General features: G+C 47.9%; 1 protein-coding gene across 3 annotated transcripts in view; it reads left to right on the forward strand.

Moving 5' to 3' along the window:
• The window catches only part of SEPTIN11 (septin 11), a 59016-nt gene extending 37779 nt beyond the window's left edge, over nt 1-21237 (forward strand). The window contains exons 6-10 of one of the 3 annotated variants that reach the window (XM_032186515.1): nt 1269-1365; nt 3021-3189; nt 6731-6863; nt 7871-8058; nt 19957-21237. In XM_032186515.1, coding sequence (XP_032042406.1) covers nt 1269-1365; nt 3021-3189; nt 6731-6863; nt 7871-8058; nt 19957-19972 — 603 coding nt within the window. In that variant the 3' untranslated portion in view covers nt 19973-21237. Of the gene's footprint in view, nt 1-1268; nt 1366-3020; nt 3190-6730; nt 6864-7870; nt 8059-15565; nt 17229-19956 lie in introns of those variants that run through there. The other 2 variants (XM_032186514.1, XM_032186513.1) reach the window with 2 other exon arrangements.
• Nucleotides 21238-22758: the final 1521 nt, after the last annotated feature.

The following is a 22758-nucleotide window of genomic DNA, read 5'->3' on the forward strand; positions in this document are numbered from 1 at the left end:
TAGCAATAGCTGCAGGAACGGAGGGGCAAATGAGGCTGTGGTAGAGCAGGAGCTTGCCCTGGGTACCACCAATTCACCATGGGCCTGACTTGCAGCACGAGGGGAAGAGCACGAGCCCACCATTTCTGGCAGTGACCTGCATCACTGCGGTGCCCTCAGGGCCCTTGGGTGGCTTTAGCCGGTCATGTAGCCCAAGAGGATGTGTTGGTCCCAAAGAAAGCTCATGTAAAATGAGCAGATTGAGTTATCTGCATTTTAGAGGGAGTGGAGGCATTGCAAGCCATTTCCTTGCAACTTGAAGACTTGGGGGAGTTTCCCTGCTCAGCTGCTCGTAGGCAGGAAACTTTCAGACCCAGCTGGGTATCAGACCCTCTCCAAACCTCTGTATCGCCTCCTGCTTTTCTCCGTCTGTGTTGTGCTCTCAGCGGGGAGACGCTGGCACAGGGAAGAGATGTGCTCCTGCCAGGGCGTTGCATGTGTGGTGTGTGCCTTGCCCTCCTCTGGTGCAGCCTGGCTGCTGGGAACCTTTGCCAGTTTTAATCACACCCTCTCTGCAGCTTTTTTTCTGAGGCTTTTTTCCCTCCTGCCCAGCCTGCGACCACAACCTGATGGCCAAGGCGTGCGCTCCCAGGGCTTGAGCTCAGCCCTTTCGGGTGCCGTTTGGGCAGGGCACAGCACGGGGGGGGAGCTGGCAGGAGAGGCGAGCTCCCTCCTGGCAGCAGCTGCGGTTCTGGGAGCAGATCTCAAACTGTTGCCGCCACACCCGCGGGGAGACCGGGACATAGCAGAGCTCGGTGACTCAGACACGTCTGCCCTGGGCTGGGTTGACTCTGCTCTTCCCCTTGCTCACAGTTTTGCCCTTTTTAAGAGGAAACATTAGCAGTTATTTCTAGCAGCAGAAACTCCCTGATTTTTTAGCCTACCTTCCTTTCGAGCATGTATTTTCTTTTCTTTTTTTGCTGTTTGACAGTTACTTTTCCTCAGTGCTCAAGTTTGTAAGCCTTTTTCTGTGCTGAACATAGTCATGCACTGCAGTTACATGTAAAATCTGTGCATCTCTTTTATTTTTGGGACTTCAGAATTTTGGACTTTGCGAACGTTTTTAATCCAGGCTGTCCTGTTGGTCTTCCTAAAACACCAGCTGAATTGGAAAGGCACTTAAGCAACTTAAATCCAGCACAGCTGCCACATAAACAGCTCTTTTCAGAAACAGTCCCTGGCAAGGCAAGAAAGGAAATCCCTAACCTCCTTGTCCCTTTGCTCTGTAGGTCCACCTTCCCTTCGCCGTAGTTGGCAGCACCGAAGAAGTGAAGATTGGCAATAAGATGGCCAAAGCCAGGCAGTACCCCTGGGGCGTTGTGCAGGGTATGTTACTGAAATCACAAATGAGTCTTTGTCGTCTTCTCTCTTTCTCATGAAAGGTGCAGTGATCTCTGAATGCCCCTTATCAAAATCTGCCTTGAGAAAGCAAGGTCTTTCTCCGTGAAATCAGGGCTTTGCAACCTCACGCTAGTTTTGGAGGGGGTGAGTGGGGCTCAACGTGGCCCCTTGCTTTGGGAAAGATCAGGGTGGTGGAGCTCACTAGGAGCTGTTGAATCTCTAATTAAAAAATAATAACCCTTCTCTGTTCCATGTGCTTTTCTGCCAGCTGTAAAGTGTGAACAATGGGGAAGGCTGGGGCAGCCAACAGCTTTGGAGTTGACACAAAAGCCAGCATACAACCCTGTAGCTGGGGGACTTTTCCGGGGAGGAGAGCAGGTGCCCTGCCTTGCCAGCCTGAAGCGGGAGCAGAACTAATTCAACCCTGACCGCTTGGTGTGTCTCTTCCTGCCATCCTAAAATGTGGACCTGTGGCTTGAGTATGCAATCCCCTCATAAAAGTCAACCAAAAGCACCTTTGGAGAGCAGAGTTTGGCTTGGGCTCTGTTGGCAGCCCAGGCTGTACCAAAGCTCCCAAAGAACAGGCTGGTCCTCGCTTTCCCAACCAGCAGTGGGAAGTAAAGCATTGAGACCGTGGTGGGCTGCTTGTGGTGACAGCTGCACTATTCAATTGGAGAATGTCCCAGCAAGCTGCGGGGGAGCATCCACAGGACAATTCTGCAAAACTCACCCAGTTTATCTCAGTAATACAATCTGGCCCTGAAGCAGCTTCAGACTTTCTGTCTGTGTCCGCCATGGGGTAATACTGGGGATAACTGCAGTTAGGAAAGAAGTTAATGTTTGCTAAGTCTAGTGCTCGACACGTATCCTGCTGGGTTCTGGCTGTTCCCAGGAACTAAGACCAGATAGTCAAAGAGATTTAGTTGGATACTGGAGGGACTTTGAAGATCTGGCCCTGAATTGTCCCTTTCCTCTGAGACAGCTGCTCTGATCTGAGGGGGAGCAGCTGGAGTGCTCTGCTGGGTCCCCAGGGACATGCTGCAGAGCTATCTGCTAGCAGCAGAGCTGCCTGCTGCTTGAGGTTGTATCCTAAACAGAGAATTTCCACCCCTTATTTTTAAGCATACCCAAACTGTGTGCAGCCTTCTGGCCACAGACCCCTCTGGGCTGAACAGCTTGCTCTCCCAGGAGCTGACCAGGGCACACCGAGCTGTGTTCTGCGTAGAAATGGTTATGAAAGCACGATTACAGCATCTCTGCCAGGGTCTTCTCATACCCTTTGTTTTCACCGTGGCCACAAGCAGAGTTTCTGCTGCCTGCCTGGGCCCCTGTTGGTGGCTTACATTTAGAATGGATTGGAGTGGGACGTGCAATCCCGTGTCCAAATGGGTCGGCATCACCTTGCTGGTGCAGATGGGAAGCACGGGAATCTTGCAACTCCACTGAAAGGCCTTGGGCTGATGCCTGTGTTTGGCGTGGGTGCTTTCACCCCCTGTTCAGCAAGATGTTTTGGTGCAGCTTGTCCTGGAGCTGCACTTGCGAGCTTGAAAACCTCTCAGGCTTGCCAAACTGGGGCCTGGGTCCAGGGAAATGGGGGACCCTTCTTTGTTCTCTTTGTGGATGGTTTGTCTTGTTTGCAGTCGAAAATGAGAATCACTGTGACTTTGTGAAGCTGCGGGAGATGCTGATCCGAGTGAATATGGAGGACTTGAGGGAGCAGACGCACACCCGACACTACGAGCTGTACAGGCGCTGCAAGCTAGAGGAAATGGGATTCAAGGACACAGATCCAGACAGCAAGCCTTTCAGGTAGGAGAAGATAACTTGGGCCTTGAACAGCCAGAGAGCTGGGAGGTCTTCAGGATGCCAGCATTTGCATGGACCACAGAGGAAATAGCCATGGTCGCTTAAAGCAGCCAAGATCTGAAGTGTGGCTGGGCAGTAAGACTTTGTGCAGTGCAATCCTGCCCCCAAGGCATATGCTTTGTACAGGAAAAACACAGGAGAAGTTTGGCTGGTTAACACTCCAGCTTAAAAATGCCAGGTCTTCAGGAATAAAGCTCGTGTTGGAGTTGGAAAGCTGATTTTTGGAAAGCAAATTGCCCAGGAACTTCTGCTGCTTTCTGCCCCTAGAACAGGGCAGGTTTTGCAATCATAAGGTGATGTGTTTTGGCTGCCAGCTCACTCTGCCAGGTACAACAGCTGGGTTTGTAAAAAGTGCATCCAGTGCAGCTGTGTCCGTGCTGAGATGAAGCCGACTCATGCGTGGAGGTTGGTCACCCACGGGGAGATCCTGAGATAAATGTTCTTGTTGGCTCTCCTAGGGTTTTCCACAGCTGGTGCAAGGTGCCGTGTGAAGACAGTGCTATGGTCTGATGCGTGAGGCTTGGCTTACTGCTAACTACAAAGTTTACGCTGCCTCTGACAGCTTTATTGGTCCAAAGCCCAAGTCATTAGCCAGGAACATCAGCTGTGTGGGAATTTGGGAGTGAATGTTTGTTTTCTTCCTCCGTTTCCTGTTTCTCCCCACCTTTTCCCTAATAATTGCCCCCCCCCTGCTTTAGGAGCATCCCACGCTCCTCTCTGCCCCAGGGGAAAGGAGTCAGGATTACTCCAGCATCTTTGCACTGACGCTGGTTTATCTCTGTAGCACTCGTGCATGTCAGGAATGGACGTGCCAATCTTGAGATGGCAGACACGCAGCTGGCTTGTGCAGATCACCACAGATGCAATTCATCTCAGATGTTCAATAGGGGAAAACCAGGTGGGCTCCAGAGCAGAAGGCTGAGCGGGGGGCCTCGTGCTCCTGTTTCTGGAAAACAGCAGTCCGCAGAGAGCAGAGCGAGGCCTGTGCCACAACACAGAGTTTGCTTCAGTTCAGGGTTTGATTTGTGACTTGCTGAGGCTATGCAGCTGCATTTCTTTTGCAGTGGAGAAACTGTGCTGAGCTCTGTTACTGAGCCCAAGTGTGAAGCTTTATTGGATTTCCTTTCTGGAGAGCAATGGCTTAAGATGGGCTCAGCCCTTCCCTTCCAGGAATCTGAGGAATTTCCATTGCTTCCTGTGCACGAGGCCTCTTTTGACCAAGCTATAAGTAGAAAGGAAATGAAAACGTACAGAATTTCTCCATCTGGTACGTGCTAGTTCAGAACAGTTCGCTCTGGCTGCCTTCTCCCTCCCTCTCTCCCATAAACAAACAGAACCCCTGAACCCGAGCTGTTTGGCTGAGGCTGATGTATGTCTGAAATGAGGGGAACGGGAGGTTTGGTTCTCTCTGTTCTTCCTGAGACCAGCAATCAAAGCCATGCTTTCCCTCCTGGTACTGGGAGACCGCTGCTCTTCAGCCAGTTTGCACCAGGGAGCCCTTTGTAACTCTCGGGGTGAGCTGGGCAAAAGACCCCAGCAAACTGTTGTGTACTTAAAAAGCAAATTCCCTTGTCATCTGTGTCTGTGAGAAGCTGTAGGGATCCCAGTAGCTTTGGACTGTTATTCCCTGGGGCTGGAAGTGTTTTTTCATATGCAGCCTGGAGTTGCCGGGCCAGTTTCTCTGTGAATTTAGCTTCTTTGGAAATCAGAGTCACTTCAGTAGAGATTTAGGTTTTCTGGCTTTAGGTTAGTGGCAAATGTTTGACTGAAGCTGGGATTAGCATTGGACCTGGGAAAAATTAACCACAAGCCTCTGCCCTTGCTCCTGCAAGCCTTTTTCTGCTTGCCTGGCACTGCAGTGTTGGAAGTGAGCTTTGCAAGGAAAGGTTTTGCAGTGCAGGATACAACTCGCAGCGTGCAGCTTTCCCTTTCAGTCCGCAAGGCTCTGCTGCTCCCTAGGACGGGATGTCACTAACTGCAGATTGCATTTCTGGGCACTGAGCAGCAGAGACTAATCCGCACTGAGAGTTTTCCTAAGCTGCAGCCAGTCCCTTCAGAAGGGTTTGTAAATGGGGGTTTCAATGTCCACAGCCAGAGGATTAAGTCCAAGACTGAATTTTAGGGAGGCTTTGATTCGAGTGGCCCAATCTCTATCTGCTGTGGCTGGAGCAGGTCTTAACTGAGTTCAGAGCCCGAAGATGCCTCTCGCTCTGTTCTCACATGAAAAGATTTCTGCGATTTGTACAGTGAGCCTTTTTGGTTTGTTGTCCAGGAAGCTGCTGTGGTCAGCTGGTATCGTGGGGTTGCTCCACAGTGCCGGGTGCTGTGTAATGTAAGAGCAGCTCAGGAGGCTCCTCGGTGGAGTACCTTAAGAGGAAATCCAAGTGCCCATCAGTTAGCAGCGTTAGCCCAGGTCTTGAGTCTGTGTGTCCAGTTTTCTTCCCCAGTTCAAATAAAAAAAAATATAGCCACAGAGTAGGAACGACAAAACCTTGATTTTAATGGGATTAACATGTCCCACTGGCCCAGTGGTTAACGTGTTCCTTAGGTGCATGCATGTAGCGCATCTCTCTGATAGCAGTGGCATTTTCTTTTAAAAAATGCAGTTTCAGAGAAGCTTCTTGGGGAAACAGTTATCATTCCCACACTATCGTAACAGCTGAAATACCCAAATCCATGTAAGGAATAAAACGAAAAGGAATTTGGCCTCCAGATTTCCTGCGAGGCCCTGAAAATCTCAGAGGTGCATGGACAACGTGTTTGTGTCCCAAATATTTGCTGTGATATCTCAGTGCTGGGGAAATAAAGGAATGTGAAGAAGTAGAGGGGGGAATAAAGGAATGAAAGAATCAGGTGGTGTGGTTATTCGGAGCGGGAATGCTGGCAGTCATTTGCAAAGACTGTCTCCCTTGAGAGCTAAAGGAGAAAGAGAGGTCTCCCAAGGTGGCTTTATCTTAATAAAGCTCCTGGTCTGAATCCATTAGCAGTGAATAGTGAAAGTTAATTTTGCTTTGTGTCAACACCATGCTTAATGAACTGCATACAGCCAGATTTTGCTCTCTGCTATGCCTGTCTCTGCTCGACAAACCTTGCACTTCAAATGAAGAGATTCAGGACAAACAGTGTGAGAAGCAAGAAGGCGTGAAACAAGCAGGTAACAAGCTGTGCTAGCACCAGAGGTTCCTTATGCAGTGGCTATATATTTTGGAGGACAGGGGTCCTGCCTGCTGAGTGATTTACAGGATCCTGAACGGTGTGCTCAGTTCTGCTTGCCGGTTTGTACCCCCGCTGCCACCCCTGTTGCTGCCATCTAACAAGATAGGACAGGTTTCTGGGGAGGGGTTCACGCATTGCTTGCAAGGCAGGGACCTCTGGTGACGTTTTGTGGAAGGACGATGCGGTAAGATCACCAAAGGCTGGAAACTCATGACTCTGCATGAAACGTAGCTCTGATTCTTTGTTTTTTTTTTCTGTGTTTTGACAGTCTCCAAGAGACTTATGAAGCAAAGAGGAACGAGTTCCTGGGTGAACTCCAGAAGAAGGAGGATGAAATGAGGCAGATGTTTGTCATGAGAGTGAAGGAAAAGGAAGCAGAATTGAAAGAAGCTGAGAAAGATGTGAGTATCTTGTAACTCAGAGGGCTGTGTGTGAGAGTGTGAGCTGGGATTTTTCCAAGAGAGCCCTGAGGATGCGGGCACCTGGATTCCAACATCAAGCCTGAATGAAAAAGGGCTTGCCAGGCATAAACAGTTTGAGGGAGCAGATATGGACTTGGTTCCTAGTCCTGCCATGGGCTTGTGCTGTGACCTCATCACACAAGCACTGTGCCCATAAAATGGGGCAGGAGCGTTCCCTGGTTTTGAGCATCTGAAGGAGGATATGTACCTTAAAGCCTGTGGGAGGTGCTGCAGTGATAGAAACAACTGCTGCGGCTGTGATTCCACAGAAATGCCAGCCTTGCTGCCACATAGTTCTCACTGCTCCCTCATCTCTTCATTCCCACCCAAAGGAGAGAATGTTTGCTTCCTGAAGTAACATTGATTTACAGATCTCCAGTTGTGCTGCAACCAGTGCTGCCCACTAGCAGCCACTCCATCTAGAGACTTTCAGCATGTAGTCGAAGACTCCCTGGAGGGCAGTAAGTCCAGCTCAGCACAGTCCTGCAGGGATGTGACAGAGCTCTCTGAGAGCTGCTCTACTCTGATTTGCTCAGTGTGTACGAGCTGATGCTGTGGGCCAGGGAAGACACTGACATCTTGCTGGGGGAGGCAGCTGTTTCTTGGGCCTCATGGAGGGACAGAGAAGTGCTCCAGTAAAAAGCATCACCTTGACTGGCTGTATTTTTTTGGCGTTGTATAAGCATGAGAGAGTCCAGTAGGAACATGGGGCTTGGAAACAGAGAGAGACCTGTTGTATTCCTGTGGCAATTTAACTCCTTGCTCTGTGCTTGTGTCCATTTCAGGGCTTTTTTCACAAGGGTACATTTTTCTTGGGGGACAGGTCAGTGACTTATCGACTCAGTCAGGCCCCAGTGCTAGTGGGACCACTTCAGGCATTGTTTCCTGTTATTGGGGTAAAACATTCTTCCCTTCCCCGCTAATTCTTATTTTCTCTGCCCCGGCAGCTCCATGAAAAGTTTGACCACCTAAAGAGGACTCACCAAGAAGAGAAGAAAAAGGTGGAAGACAAAAAGAAGGAGCTTGAGGAAGAGCTGAACAACTTCCAAAAGAAGAAGGCAGCAGCTCAGCTATTACAGTCACAGGCTCAGCAGGCAGGTTCTCAACAAACCAAGAAAGACAAGGACAAGAAAAAGTAAGCGGATGTCACCCACATCCTTTGTAGGGCTTATTACAGTTTGGGGGGTTGTTTTTGTTTTTTTGCTGCATGTCTGTATTTGCTTTTCCCCATTACCAGACTGGAAACTGGGCTTTTATCAGCCTGATCAAATAAAATATTTTTTTTCTAAAGGGTGGGCCAGGGACATGATCTTAATTTTTTTCCAGAAGAGTACCTTCAAATTTTGTCGAAGTCTGACTGAAGTCTGACTGGTATGGGAGAGCAATCAGATGGTGGAGGTTTGACCCGTGATCTGTCCAGCATCTTCTGGAATAGCTCTGGGTTGTTCTGAATGCAGATTTATCTGCCTGAGCCAAAATTTAATAGGGGTCTTAACCCATTCCTCCTCTCACCCGACAGTAGTCCCCAGTTCCCATTCTTTAAGGTTATAGTTGTAAGTAGAAGTAGATCAGAAACCAAAACCGCCATGTTATTTTGACGTGGAAATCTTAGTGCCAAAAGTGAATACTTGGGAGCTTGCTTTAAAGATGAGAAGTTTTCTTTGTTTTTTAAAAAAACAAGCAACTACTATGGTACCGTAATTGCAGGTAAATGGCATTTGTACTTGTATCGAGTTGACGTTATAAGCTAAGAACCCCCCCTTACCTTTTAGTAAAGACAATAGCACTGTTTTCTACTATTTTATATTTGTATACTAGGAGTATAATCCTCTACCCTCTGATACTTTGAGGTTTCTGCAATTTCAGTAGAAACCAAGCGTATCTGTGGACAGTCCCTCCCGTGGTCAGCACTGGGAGGCAGGATTTTCAGATGTGCTCAGCGTGGACCTAACTCTGCTTCTGTTGAAACTGGAGGAACATTGCCATTGGTTTGGGCTCAGAGTTAAGTCCCCGCAGAGCTTTGCTGAAAATCTCCCGATTGACCCAAACTGGTGTAATCTCTTTCTTGCAGCCTGTACTTGGAGATGGCTATGTTTAGTTTGCTTATTAGTGCAAAAGTCTCATATTTATTACATGATACTGGCTACTTCACCATCCTTTAAAAAGCGGAATGCAACATCCACTTGGATGTGGTATGTATGGTGAAGCCAGATAAGCATTGCAGAGGTGAAGTAGGCTGCACAGCTTGTTTGTATAGCGAAGCAAAACAGGTTACTGTACAGAGGCTGTTTTGAAGCCTCCTGTTGTAAATTCCATCCAGTTTTTCCATACCCAATAAGGGGATACTTGTGCAAGTCTTTTCTGGGTTATTTGTGATAACGGCGCTAGTTGATAACTGCAATCAGGAGAGCTGTAAAGATGCTAATACAGCCAGTCTCACTGGGAAATGCTTCTTTCTTCAATCCACACACAAAAATGACAGTTCCACGCTTCTCTTAAGAGCCGATACCAAGTGTGTTTGAGTCAACGCTGGCAGAGTAACCTTCTCGAGTAACACTAAGCTGTAACCATTGAAAGAACCAAAACGCTGGCAGGAATGTGATACAGACACTTCTGTCTCCCTTGCTAACCTGAGGACTTCAGCCAGGCCGGAGCTGTCTCACGGGGTGTGCCTGTGAGGCTCTGCTGCATTGCATATATACCAATATACTTTTATAGCTGGGGAAGTTATGCAGATGCTTACTGTACATCCCCTTTCTCTACTACTGGGTCGGTGGCCATCACTCATCGCTTCTGCCCCTGCCTTCCTCCGCGGAGGGAGGGGTGGGCCTGGGGCTAGTTCCTCAGCTGATGTAAATTGATGTAGCTCCTATGGAGCCGTGCTGCTTTACGCGAACTGAGAACTTGGCCTTCGGCTCCCACTGAGATACGTGGAGCGATTGTGTGCTGCATGCTCTGCTTGGGTAACGAAATCATTACAGACCGGCCAGTGGTGTGCCGAACTGTGGAAATAAGTGTCTGGCAGCCGTTGTCCCAGCATGCTGACACGCCGTTCCGCAACGGTGCCTGTGAGTCAGATAGGTTGAAACGCCGTCTTCTCTCACCTGAGAATTCAGACGTGGTGGCCCATTTCCTAAACACAACAGAAAATTTTCAAGACCCATTTTCTTATCTCAAACAGAGTCAGTAGTTAAATATTTTTTAAGAACATTGCAATCATTTTTTTTGCACCTCTGAGATACGAGAGTAGTATGAAATGGTTGGGGAAGTTTTGTAACTTCTGGTAGCCATGGTTAGCTGCTGTTTGCTTCTGTGAAGTTGGGTGGTACAAGCACAATGTTGTGGGTGTGATTCATTGACGTTTCTAGCGGCTGTGACAACGCAGTTTCTGCTTTGCTGATGCATTTACAGAAGTCCAGTCATGAGGAACATGCACGTCCATAAGCAGCGTGCCCTTGCAGTGTCGCTCCACAGCAGGTGCAGCAACTGCTTCAATGGTTCTGTAGTGTCTGAGTTACTAACGGCAGCTCTAAAGGGAAATGCTGATGCTCCTGCCTTGTAGCACATCCTGGTTTTTCTGAGGCTTCTGTGTGCGTCAGCTCAGGCAGCAGAGGAACTGCAGGCCCAGGGCAGAAGCTCGGAGTGCATTTCTTTTCTTTACCTGGCCAGACAGGGGATACCCAGAGCAGCAGCCAGGCAGGGGCACGCAGGTGGGCACGCAGGCACTGATGAGCTCAGTCCGTGCTAGAGGACTGCTGGCCTGCTGTTTACACCTGCTTATAGTGTGCTTTGATCTTCTCCATACCAATGCAGGGAGCTCAAGCGTGTCCCGGAGGGCACCTCCAAGTCTACCAAACACCTATGTTAGCTATGCATAGGTGTGCTACTTGTCAAACGCGTAGAGGATAAACAGCAATAGTTGTGGTAGGTGTTTTCCTATGCTGCTGCTCTCCAGGCTTTATGTACTCCCAGCTGCAAGGTCACTTGAGCCTATTTACAATCCTTCTCGACAATCTTCTGCTTTTAACACTTTTCCTGCTACATTCCACGCCCTTTGCTCAAGGGGCTAGCAGTGTGGGGCAGGGTAACTTACAGAGTCATGTAATAACATAAAGGAAAAGGAATTAACATATAAACGTATGGTGTTCTCAGTGAGATGCACCACACATCCTGTCAGAGACTTAGCCAGGCATTGCCAACAGATGGTTTCTCTGGATGCAGTAAGTCCTGGAGCTGTTGAATGTCATCCTGCACACTGGCTGGCTATGTTGAAGCAGCACGTGCCTTCAGCCTTGTGACAGCTGTAATGACGTTGAAGAAGGAGGTAGTACATCACCAGTTGATGCTGTGAGGTTCCTTAGCATACAGCAGGTACTTCCAATTTTAAGGCAATTGACTTACTTGTCCATTTTAAACCTGGTGCGGGGGCACATGCCAGGCTCTCTATTCACTACTTGGAAAGAATAACAATGAGGAATTGGTTACAGTAAAGGCCAACCCAACCCAAATATTTACCTATTGATCTTGGGGAAATATATCCAGGGTAGGTGCTTGTAGTACAAGTCGATAAAGCATGTTGAGCCAAACCATGACAGGAAAGGAAAATAGGGGTGTCATCTCCTTCCAGTAAAGCATTTACGGTTGCTCCAGCTTCGTCAGCCAATGTTCCTCTAGCCTTGGTGGCTTTAGATGCTGTAACTGCCCACACAGATTGCAGAGCTATGGCTTCTACTTTTTCAGATTGAACTTCAGTTCAATGTTTTTTTGCAACACCAATGACATTGTTTCATTGCTGTCTACCCTAGATAAGGCACGGGTATTTCTCATAGGTACCTGAAATATAAGAACTCAAGAATCTGATATAAATAGAGGATGTAGAAAAAGGGGAGAATTTGGAGTACTGACCCATACTGCATTCTCAGGGTTTATTATATGAGTCTTTATGTGTAGACTAACAGGTTGCAGTCCTGCTAAACAATCATAGAGTCATCCAGGTTGGAAAAGACCTCTAAGATCATCTAGTTCAATATTTAACCTAGTATTAAAGACCACCACTAAACCATGCTACCAAACACCTACATCTGTACATCTACATCTACACGTTTCTTGAAGCCCTCCAGGGATGGTGACACAACCACTTCTCTGGGCAGCCTGTTCCAGTGCTGCGCAACCCTTTCAGTAAAGAAATTTCTCCTAATATCCAACCTAAACCTCTCCTGGTGCAACTTGAGGCCATTTCCCCACGTCTTATCACTTGGCTCTTGGGAGAAGAGACAGATTCCCACCGTGCTACAGCCTCCCTTAAGGTAATTTTACAAAACAATGAGGTCTCCCCTGAGCTGCCTTTTCTCTAAGCTAAACAATCCCAGCTCCCTTGGCCGCTCCTCGTAAGACTTGTTCTCTAGACCCTTTGCCAGCTTTGTTGTCCTTCTTTGGACACAAGATTTGGACAATCTGTCAGTGTAAACAATTTGTGCTTGAGGTGTTGTAATAGGATCATACAACTCTCTTCCTGGTCAATTGCTGCAGAGGGCACATTAATACTGCAAGACACAGAATAAAAATTCTCTGCCCTAAAAGTCCCAGAGAAGTCTGCAGTTGCTTTACTGTGGTTGGTACAGGAAATTGCTGGACTATTTGCTGTACCTTGTTTGGTAGTTCTCTAATCTGTCCTTGCCAAACTGGTCCCCAAAATTGCACCATAGTTCTAGGGTCCTCTATTCTTCTCTTTGGATTCATTGCCCAGCCTTGGTCCTGTAAGTGCACTTTCAGGGATTCAGCAGCTGTTTTGGCTTCTGGTTGTGACTGCCACGATCAATAGATCATTAATGTAACGGTCAACAGTGCTGGTACCCAGCCACAGTGCTACGTCAGCTACTGTCCTTTAGTAGCAAATGGCAGGTCTGTGTTTATACCCCTGAGGCAGGATTTAGGAAGTCTGTTGGTTTTGTTGCCAGGTGAAGGCAAACGTCTTGGCTGTTTGAAGCAATGGCTATTGAAAAGAAAGCATCAGCAGCATCGATCACCGACTTGCAGGGTTATGAATTTTTGCTCTTTCTACGATAGTAACCACATCTGGATTTGTAACTGCACATAGAGAGGTGGCTTTAGTCAGTTCTCTGTAACCTACAGGCACTCCCCAAGTGCCATCTGATTTTTCAAATGGGCCATGTAGGAACATTAATAGCAGGCATGGTTTCTTTAAAGATTTCCACTTGTTGAAGTGCCCCTGAATGGTTTGAGTAGTTCCCTCTCCCACCCTCCCCATCAATACCCAAAATGCATTATTTAATTGGGGCAATTGGCAGCGTTGTTGCAAATGGGTCTCATCCTGTTGTTAAATTAGGTCAGAGGGACGGGGTGGGATTTCACCCCAGTATGCAGATCCGTGATGTGGCTTCTTTATTGTTGGTATTACTGTGTAATACAGGAACTTCAGCTCCAGTATTCCCCAGAGCTACCACATGTAAAACCCCTCCAGACCCACACTTTGTAGTTAAAGGAACATCGGGACGCCAGTCCCCTTCACCATTAGAGGCAGCAGTTGTGGGGGACCTGCCAAACCTTCATTTCTGCTATTTTGGCATTTGACAAGTAGTGCTTTGCTTTGAGGTAGCAGGGGAATGCAGTGTGCAGGGGAGGCTTTTTTTTTTTTTTTACATCAACTTTTGCCATCAGTGAAGTGTTTCTGATGCTGTGATCCTGTTTATTTCTGGTGGTGGGACACCAGCTTGCACAAGATCATCCCACGTTTGTTTCCTCATCACCTGTGATGCAACTCCTTTCAGTTTTGCCTCCTTTCCTTTATTCACCACCTGCACAGATGGTCCTGAAGTTACAGCCCCAGTTTCCCTCAAGGAAGTTGCTCGGGTGCCTACGTTACGCCAGCAGTCAGGAGTGCTGCTGATAATCGAAGGTTTCAGTGAAGCAGGCACCCCTGCCCCTGTCAAAAGCTGCATTTGGGTACTTTCTGTTACTGCTACCCTGCCTGGGTTGGATCCCAGAATTGCCACGAGCCATCCCTATCTGCTGCACTGAACTAATAGCATTGTACACCAGTTTCTGAGGGCTGGTAGTAATTTGGCAGGTTCTGCTTATGGTATTAAAACTGCTGCACACGACCACTGACAGAATAGTGCAGTAATGTCCTGCCTGTCACGATCCCTGGTATTTGTAAGTGACTGTATCCTTACTGTATCTGATCATCACTGGCCATAGGGCTTAACAGCCTTTTTTCACCCATAAAGAAGAGGACAGATGCAGCCCTGCTATCCCAAGCTCACAAAACCCTTTCTTAGTGCTGAGGTGCACTGTGGTGGTGCTCAGGCAGTTGCTGCAGGAAATCTTTGCCACGCACAGTTGCTGTCACCTCCCTTAGGAAGCATTTCATGGGAAAGCTTCTTTCCCAAGGTGGGATCTGATTTCTCCAGCTAGGACAGCAGAGACTTTCCACCGTGCTGTACAGGCTGGAGAGAAGGCTCGGGGCCAAATCTGCTGCTGGCCTGATCCCATGAGGGAGAACTTGGCCCTGTTGACTTCCAGGCTCTCTCTGCAGGAACAAGCTGTCTTCTACCTTACTTTTTTTCTACTCAATTTCTCAGATTCCTCTGTTTTTATGCTTTTTTCATCCTAAATTGTTGGCGATATGGCCTGATGACAGAGAAGCGTGCTGTTTTCGGGGCAGCACATCTGTGTGCCTCAGACCCTCACATGACCGCAGTACAGACACGTACTCAAGTCTTTTCCTGACTGAGCATACTGCCGTAATTTCGGGATGGGACCACGCTTCGAACCCAAACAATCTGGAGCTGGTTCCTGGCAAAACCTTTTGAAAATAGGAGCAGCAAATGGCCTCTTGCCTGTTGTTTGGTAGATCACCACGTGCGTGCCTCAACATGTGTCGTTGGGTTACTCGCTCATCCTCGGCCCAACTAGGAGCCAGGACCATCTGTTTGGGCTCTGTTTCTTTCTTCTGGAAACCAGATGGAAAAACTATTTTCTGGCTTCATTCGAATATAATAATTTCCAGTCCAATGTTGACTGGCTGGCTGTCATGGGCCGTGCTTAGTCCCAGAGCGATCCCTGATCTGCCACACAGCTGTAGCGTGTATGTCAGGGCCTGGCCCTACACCCTGTTAAAAGAAGGTTTTTGTGATGTCTGAAGGATCTGACTTGGGCTTGAAAACCCATGTTTGCTGAAGTGCAGGGAGACCTCACGGTGCCCAGTTTTGAGCTGTCTGCATTTCAGAAACGTCCAGGCACAGCTTTCTGCAACAGAGACCACGTTCACGTGACGAGAACTGGACATCTGCAGTCAAGTCCCCCCAGTACTGCTTCTGAAAAAAAGCTTTAAGGTGAAACATGAAGGCTCCAACCACGTGCTTGCAGGGTTGGTTGTTCCATACGTCTTCCCCCTTAGATTTTTTTTTTGATCTTTTGCTTATCACGTAGGCTAGAGTAGAGCTCATTTGGGAGGTTCAATTTCTTTTTAGTTCTGTAATTCATCTGCATGCCCACCCACCGTAGCAGGTTGCTGGTGTTGGCTCTCCCAGCTTTCCTTGATTATTTTTTTTTTCCATTTTGGTTTCTGTTATTGCTAACTTCTTTTTGTCCTTTTTTTTTTTTTTTTTTTTAACTTGCAGTGCAAGCTTCACATAAAGCCTGTCCAGCCAAGGATGTTCCTGCATTCACCTGCTTTTGCAGTAATGTGTCTCTGCCATCTGTTTTTTGTTTTTGTTTTTGTTTTTTAACATGAATAACTATTAACTCATCTAATAACATAGTGGGAACAAGAAGGAAGAAGGGTTGGGTGCAGGACTGTGTGCCTCTGGAAATCCCAGGGGGGTGGGGGTGGAAGCGAAATAATACCATGGATTTTCCTGGGCAAAACCAGCAGCGATAAATCATTTTTGGCACCAGATCTGAACTGAGGGTCAGGGCTGGAGGTAGGCAGCTCCGGGTGAGTGTCACTGTGCCTACCCAGCTCTCGGAGGGCCGGCTGCCACAGCCCTGTGCTGAAGGGGTCCCCCGGTCCGCAGAAACCAGCCTCAGGGATTTATTGCTGTCTGAGGGTTACAGCTGGCTTCCTGCTGTGGCTAAACCCTGATGTTCAGTCCGACCCATATCCCTTCAGGAGCGAGTGTGTTAGAACAAAACTTGTCCCGCTGTTGGGGAGGGAGGGAGGGGGGTGTGTGTGTGTGTAGGTAACAAAAGTTTAACTGACCTTGCATGCCATTACATTTGCATGATTTATTTTTTTTATTAGCTACTGTTTTTGTTGTCTGACCAGATAATATTTGTTGGCCGGGGTTCGTTGTCACCTGCTGGCATATTTTCACAGCCACCCTTCCAGGTCAGGGTAGTGTCTGCTCGCCGAATGCTGCGGTGGGAACCGAACAGCGCTGCAGGTGCCTGGAGCAGGGACCGTGTCTCGTTCCTGCTTCCCATGCATCACTTCCCTGACCGTAACCTCTGAAACCTCACTTAAAATAGTGCCAGGTTTCCCGTGTGCATGATCTTGGCAAGACTTAGCAGTGCTGAGGGAATCAAATCCCCAGACAGAGGAAGGCGTGTACCCTTCAACATCCTCTTGCTGCCTTCAGGAGCATTATTTACCCACGTATTTACAACATCCAGGTTTTCAAGTCAAGGGAATCCCATTTTATCGGCCAAACGCTGGTTAACATGAAAGGTTCGAATTAGGATCTCCATCCCTGGAGCAACCAGGGCAGAAAATGTGCTGCATGCCTAGGGTGACTGCCCCGTTGCCTGAAAAGCATCAGAAAGATAACATGTCAAAGCATGTTGAGGAGAGGCCAGAGGTTTGTTAAACCTGAAAGTGACTTGGCCTTCTCAGAGGGGTGGACAAAGCAGCTAAGGAGGGGGAGAGGGTGCCTGGACACACTCCTTGTGCACCCTTCCTGCCGTGGGGACGGTCACATATCCCCTGAAAAGTGCAAATGAGATATCTAACGTAAGCCAGGCTTCGCTCTTTGGCCAGCACGGTGTGGAAATCGGTCTGTTTAATGTTTTATTTTCTATGCCATTGCTTTTCGGACAGAGTCTTTCCCTTCCTACCCAAGAAGTGGCGAGCCATGCTTACCCTATGACTGCTGGATTTCTTTCTCTTCTGCTGATGTACTGCCAGCATTTCCACTGCTCCTAGCTAGGTAGTCTCCTGTTTCTTTCTTTAAAGCACTCCTAAAAATAGCTCTCTCCACTTAAGTCTCACACACTGCAGTTCTTTGCTTGTTTCTGGGATGAAATTTCTTGCCTCTCTGAATGTTCTTAAAAAAAAAAAAAAAATCACTTTTCCTGAATTTTGGTTGGAGAAATGCATTTGGGGTTGGCTTTTGGGGCTTTCTGCTTTCTAACCCTCACTGCCTAAACATGGCTTAGGGAAGAGAATATCTAAATACAGTGTCTTGGATAGACGGCAAAAATCAGAGATGAGCAAGCTAGAAATATAGTTGTCTCTTTTTTCTTCCAATCATACCTCCTGGTCTTGTCAGCCACGATGTGCTTCTGTCATGTTAAGTAGGTTTTCTAGAAGGTCATTTAGCAAAATAAAACTATGGTTCTTGTGACTTCTGTCAAACCTAACTTTAAAACCTTGAGTTGTCAAGGAAGAAATCTGTTTGCTGGCATGGATTTTTTTTACAATCCCATCATATGCTCCTGTCTCAAGCCTGAATGCTTGTGGCAATATGTTTTGTTTCAGCTGTCTCTGTGCATGTCCTCTTTTTAATTACCAGCATTTTGTGCCAAGTAAAAAACTTAACTTTAACGTGTGTTTGTCCTGCTTCATTTAACAGCCTTTCCAAGGGATGTTTGGCAGGGGAGATCAGCTGAGTCGAGCCATTTTTCTTTTCTGACAGAAAGCCATGGCCAAGTGCATTCATGTATTTTTGGTTGGGTTTCTTCCTCCAGCACAAAGCAAGCTGTTTCGGAGGAACTGGGAATAACCAGAAACTTGCAAAAGTGAAAGGTATCATTTTGTTTTCTTCTCCAAAGGAGGAATTAATAATGACTTTTTTCTCCTCAAAACCCTGGGCCATGTTTAGCTGGTTATTGCTGCACTTCTTTCCTTTACTTATGCCTTTTTTCACAGTAGTCCCTGGTTCTGCATGGAGTAAATGATACTCTCAAAATCTATTTGGATGTGCTTTCACCTTTGCACGTAAGTACAGTAGCAAGAGACTCACCCTTTCTGCTCACTACTAACATGAGTAAACCAGGTGTTTTGCTGGGGACTTCTTTTAAGTCCGCTTACGTACAAGTGGCATTGTTAAAACTATTTTAAAACTTCTTGTAATAACCTGCTTTTGCTGAGATTTTGGGAAAAAAATAATAGCCATAGGAACATGACATCCATCTGCTGTTGAATGTCTGAGTTACCCTGCATAGCTTCCCTGCACGCCTCAATCTTGCAAATTGGCTGGTGAAACTGGGGCTGGACAGCCACACGGTTGCATTGCTCATGAAGCACTGCAAGCTTTAACGTGCCATTAGACAGCGATGATAACGAGCTGATGATGCTGCACGTCCCTAATAAGGTGGATTTCAAACCTGAGAGTAACACAAATGAGCAGGAAAGCACACAGGCACGCGTGTTTCTGGGACGATGACGTTCCCTAGGTGTGGGACAAACCCCTGAAGAGAAAAAGGAACGAAATCCAGGTTGTTGAGAGGGGCCACGACTGCTCTGTAGGGGTGGGCATGCACGTGTCTGGCAGTCCACTGAGAAGGTGGATGTTGCCCATAGCTCTCTGGGAAGGCAGGCAGGCGCCCTTTGAGCTCAGGGTCACTGACTGCATCTCCTTGCTGTGCTGCAGCCTGTGGTGCCGCTGGGGAGCAGGGAAAGCAGCAAAAGGCACCTGCCCCCAGCTCCTCTGCAGCCCAAAACCTGCAATGCGTGTTGCACCCTCGCTGTGTGTGCTTCTGGCAGCTCGAAGTTGTGCCAAGGAGAGTTACATCTCTGTGTCTTTAAGCATGCCCTTATTTAACATGACCAGTGTTTCTCCAGGTAGTTGTAATTCTGCTTCTCCTAGAACATCCGAGTGAGAATGGAAATGTCTTTTTGTGTGTGATCATATCAGCTGTGTCCATTTGACTCCAGTTACCATTTGCCCTTCTAAGGTGTTAGAAGCGTGTGTTTCTGTCTCTTCTCCAAGGACCCTGGTTGCATTTGCAGTACACCATATCCATGACACTCATCAGCGTGTATCAGCATGGGACTATACAAATATGAAGGGTTTTTTAATTAACGGAAAATAAAGCTGTGAACAGCGGTAGAAATATTGTATTTGTATACATTTTTAATATCCTGATTGCCTTAAACTATAGATGTAGAACTTTATTACCTTGCTATTTGAAAATAACCCATGTTTGTAACTAAATAATTGTGTAACCTACATACAGTGTTAATGCAAATTATATGTATGCATCTGTTAGATATTGTCACTTTATTTGATGTTAAAGTATTTCTTTTTTTTTTTTTTTTGAATTACAAATTGAATAATAACCTCATAGCATAAGCTCAGTTATTTCTTGTATATTCTTTAGGCTACGTACACAAATAGTGCCAACACTTGAAGTGGGGAGAGGAAATATATTTTTTACCCAAACGCGTTGGTCTTTGAGTTGCCTTTGTGACTTTGGTTTGCTGCTGCCGCTTCCCAGGTGTGATGGGAGGGATGTGAGGACATTCGAGGTTCCCCAACAGGCTGTTTTGTGCCATCGGGCTGTCTCTGTAGACTTGTGCTGGTGTTTGTGGCTCTGTGTGGCTGCCACGAGCCTTTGTGTGTTCCCTGAACCAGGTGCGGTGCCTTGGCGAGGTGCGGGCCCCCGCTGCTCCCGTGCAGCTGATTTGTATGACACATCCCCAGCGCACTCCTTTCATTCATGGCTTACTTGCTCTAAAATGTTGTTCCTCCTTTTTTTTTCTTTCTCTCTGTCTCTCACTTTCTGTTTTTCATTTCAATTCTGAACCTCTGTTTCTTTTCTTTTCTTTTTTTTTTTTCTCTTCCTGTAGCTTCTTCTTTATGTAACCGTCATCTTGCCAAAGCCCCACACCCTCTCTCCCAGCGGACAGTAGGGCACTGGAAGAGCCTGTGGCTGCGTGGGCCCCCGCCGGGAGGAGAGCCATCTCATTCTTCCATCACGTCTGCCCTCCTCTCCTTCCCTTTTTGTTTCCCACCTGTGCGTCTGAGGGTGCGCTGTGCTGTGTGTCTCTGTGTGGGCTCGGTCTGCTCCCGGCGCGTTGCCAGCAGAATTGAGGCTACCAAAAATGACAGAGGTAACTGCTGGAGGAGGGAGCTTGGCTGTAACGTGAGATGCTGCTCTGGGATTTTTTCCCCTCCCTGTTTTCTTCCCTTCTGCCATAACGTGCACATGCTGCTGATGACGAAGAGACCGGCAGACGGGATGCTGGTGAGTGTGCGGAGCCAGAGGGCTTCAGGGCTGCCTCTGAAGCTTGAGTCTGGCTGCTTCGGACGCCACAACTTCATCACAAGTACGTCCCGTGCTGCTCTGACGTGTGATGAAAATGTGTCCTGAGACCTGGGGGACTTGTTAGCATGAAGCTGCGTGAAGCGGAGATGGCTGCTGTTGCATCCTGCTGCACTGAAGGACCTGTTCTGGGTGGTCGAGGCTTTATTATTTTCTAGTTGATCTGCCTCTGTATGAGCAGAGTAGGTGACTTGTGCAATTGAGCTGCACTGACTTGTGCTTAGATTGACTTCTTTATATTTTTACGAAGTCTAATTAGTGATGATTTTTTTTCCTACCCTGAATGTGGGGTACTTGTTTACTTTGGAAGTGAATACACTCAAAAGGCTTGAAGAGTGCCAAAGCATTGTTCCAGTGTAAAAACAAAGCTTGCAGGCTTGGTGTGTGGTGACCTCTAGCTGGTCTGAGATGCATGGAAGGAGGTAGCCTGCCCCTTCAGATGTTCTTTGTGTGGGGTTGTGCACTTTTCTTCTGACCAAATACTGGTGATTTTCCTCATCTGCAAACCTTAATCAAAGAGTTAACCTCCTCTAATCTGCCAAGGAAAACGTACTATTAAATTGTCTAAGTTTTGCCTCTTCCAATTTGTGCGAGAAGCGCAGGGTGCCAGGGGTGTTCACCGAACTCAGCTGCCTTGTGTCCAGAAGCACAATGTTGTTCAGTGCTGAGGGTTACATCTCCTGAGGCTCCCTCCACAGGGGTGGAGATTTTTCTATCGCGATAGAAAACCTGTTTGTCCTGGAAACATCTGCAATCAGGTGACTTTATAGATACAATGGGAAAGATTATTAAATATTGGCCTGGCGTGGATGCTGTAACAATTTGTTCTACAAACGCAATTGCATGCTGCTGCCTGGTCTGAAGGGATGCCCTCCTCAGGGTCCCTGCTTCGAGGAGGGAATCCCCTCAATTTTCTGTGAGTCCCTGGACTTTCTTCTTACTTACGATTTGTGGTCTGGGTTTATCTTGTGGTAGGAGTCTAGCCTGTGAAACCCCACTGCTGTTACAGCCTTTCTCCTGAAATGTAGTCACTCACTGTGTAGCTCGTGCTCTTAGCAGGGCGTGGGGCTGTTTTTTGAGCCCTGCCCTGTGCCTGCTCACCCGCGTTGTGCAGTCGTGGGTGGCTGGGCATCATTCACTGCAAGCAAGCAAAAAGAAAAAACAAGGTGGCAGGTTTGGGGGGTTTAGCTCAAAGGAGAGGACATCCAGTGCTGCTGGCCCCACCACCTCACCCATGTAGCTGTGCCCTGTGACCTTCCGAAAGCCTGCGTGTGACAGGAGGGAGGTCCAGCTCCGGGCAAAGTGACCCACTGGGAGTGCTGCAGCATCAGGAAGGTCGGAAGAGGGACAAAACCCTTCTGTTTGTTGGCTTCTAAACTCCAGATAAAAATATGTAAAAGCTTTGTATGATTAGAGAAACAGGCACAAAGCCAGTAACTACCACTTACAAGAACTGCCTTTATTTTACAGCTCCTAGTCTTGCTGTGCTGGTGCCTTGAGTCCTGCATGCAGCTCTGGCCTTCGTGTCTCCAGAAGGACATAGTGGAGGTAGCGAAGGGCACTGTAATGATAAATGGCATGGAGCAGCAGCCGGCCAGGTGAGACCACGAAGGCTAGGAGGCCTCAGCTCGGAGAGGGTAAAGCTGAGATGAGAGAGGATCGGCCCTGCTGTGAGCTGGAGGTTGCAGCAGATGCCCTCTAGAGGTCCCTTCCAGCCTAAATTTTTCAGAGTTTGCATTACAAAGTCCACACAATTGTGCCTGCAGCAGTTCCTACCTGCTGGTAACCAAACCAGCGGGACTAGAACCGGGGGGACGCTCGGTCAAGGAGGAGGGAATCGGCTCAAAACATTGAGGAATTTTCTTGCAGAGCAGGGAGCAGATTTCCAGAATTTGTTGCCTTGGGTGAAGGAGGCAGATCGTATCAACAGGAGTTCAAACAATAAATAAACAAGCAGGTGAATGCATAAGGAGCAGATCTATGAGGAGTTTTAGGGGGATGAAGCAGGATGAAATTCCTGACATCCCCAATCTGGTTGTGGTGGATGCAGGGGCAGGAGGAAGGGAGCAAGCAGCAGGACACGCAGGGGCACTACGGGCAGGGTTTGCGCTGAGATGCGTGTGGACAGGGGACTGGAGCAGAGCTGGGGGGTGACACCGGGGGTGACACCGTGCTGCTTGGCTTGCTTCCTCCCACACGCCCAGCTGCTAGGGGAGGAGATGTCAGCGTGGGGAGGGGATGGCAGCATGGAACGTGTTGTCGGGCGGCCCAGAGCTGGGATTTGTCACTCGCTGTCACAAAATGGCCCCAGCAGAGCTGGAAAGCT

The sequence above is a fragment of the Aythya fuligula genome, chromosome 4 (genome assembly GCF_009819795.1).
Source record: "Aythya fuligula isolate bAytFul2 chromosome 4, bAytFul2.pri, whole genome shotgun sequence".
Lineage (NCBI taxonomy): Eukaryota > Metazoa > Chordata > Aves > Anseriformes > Anatidae > Aythya > Aythya fuligula.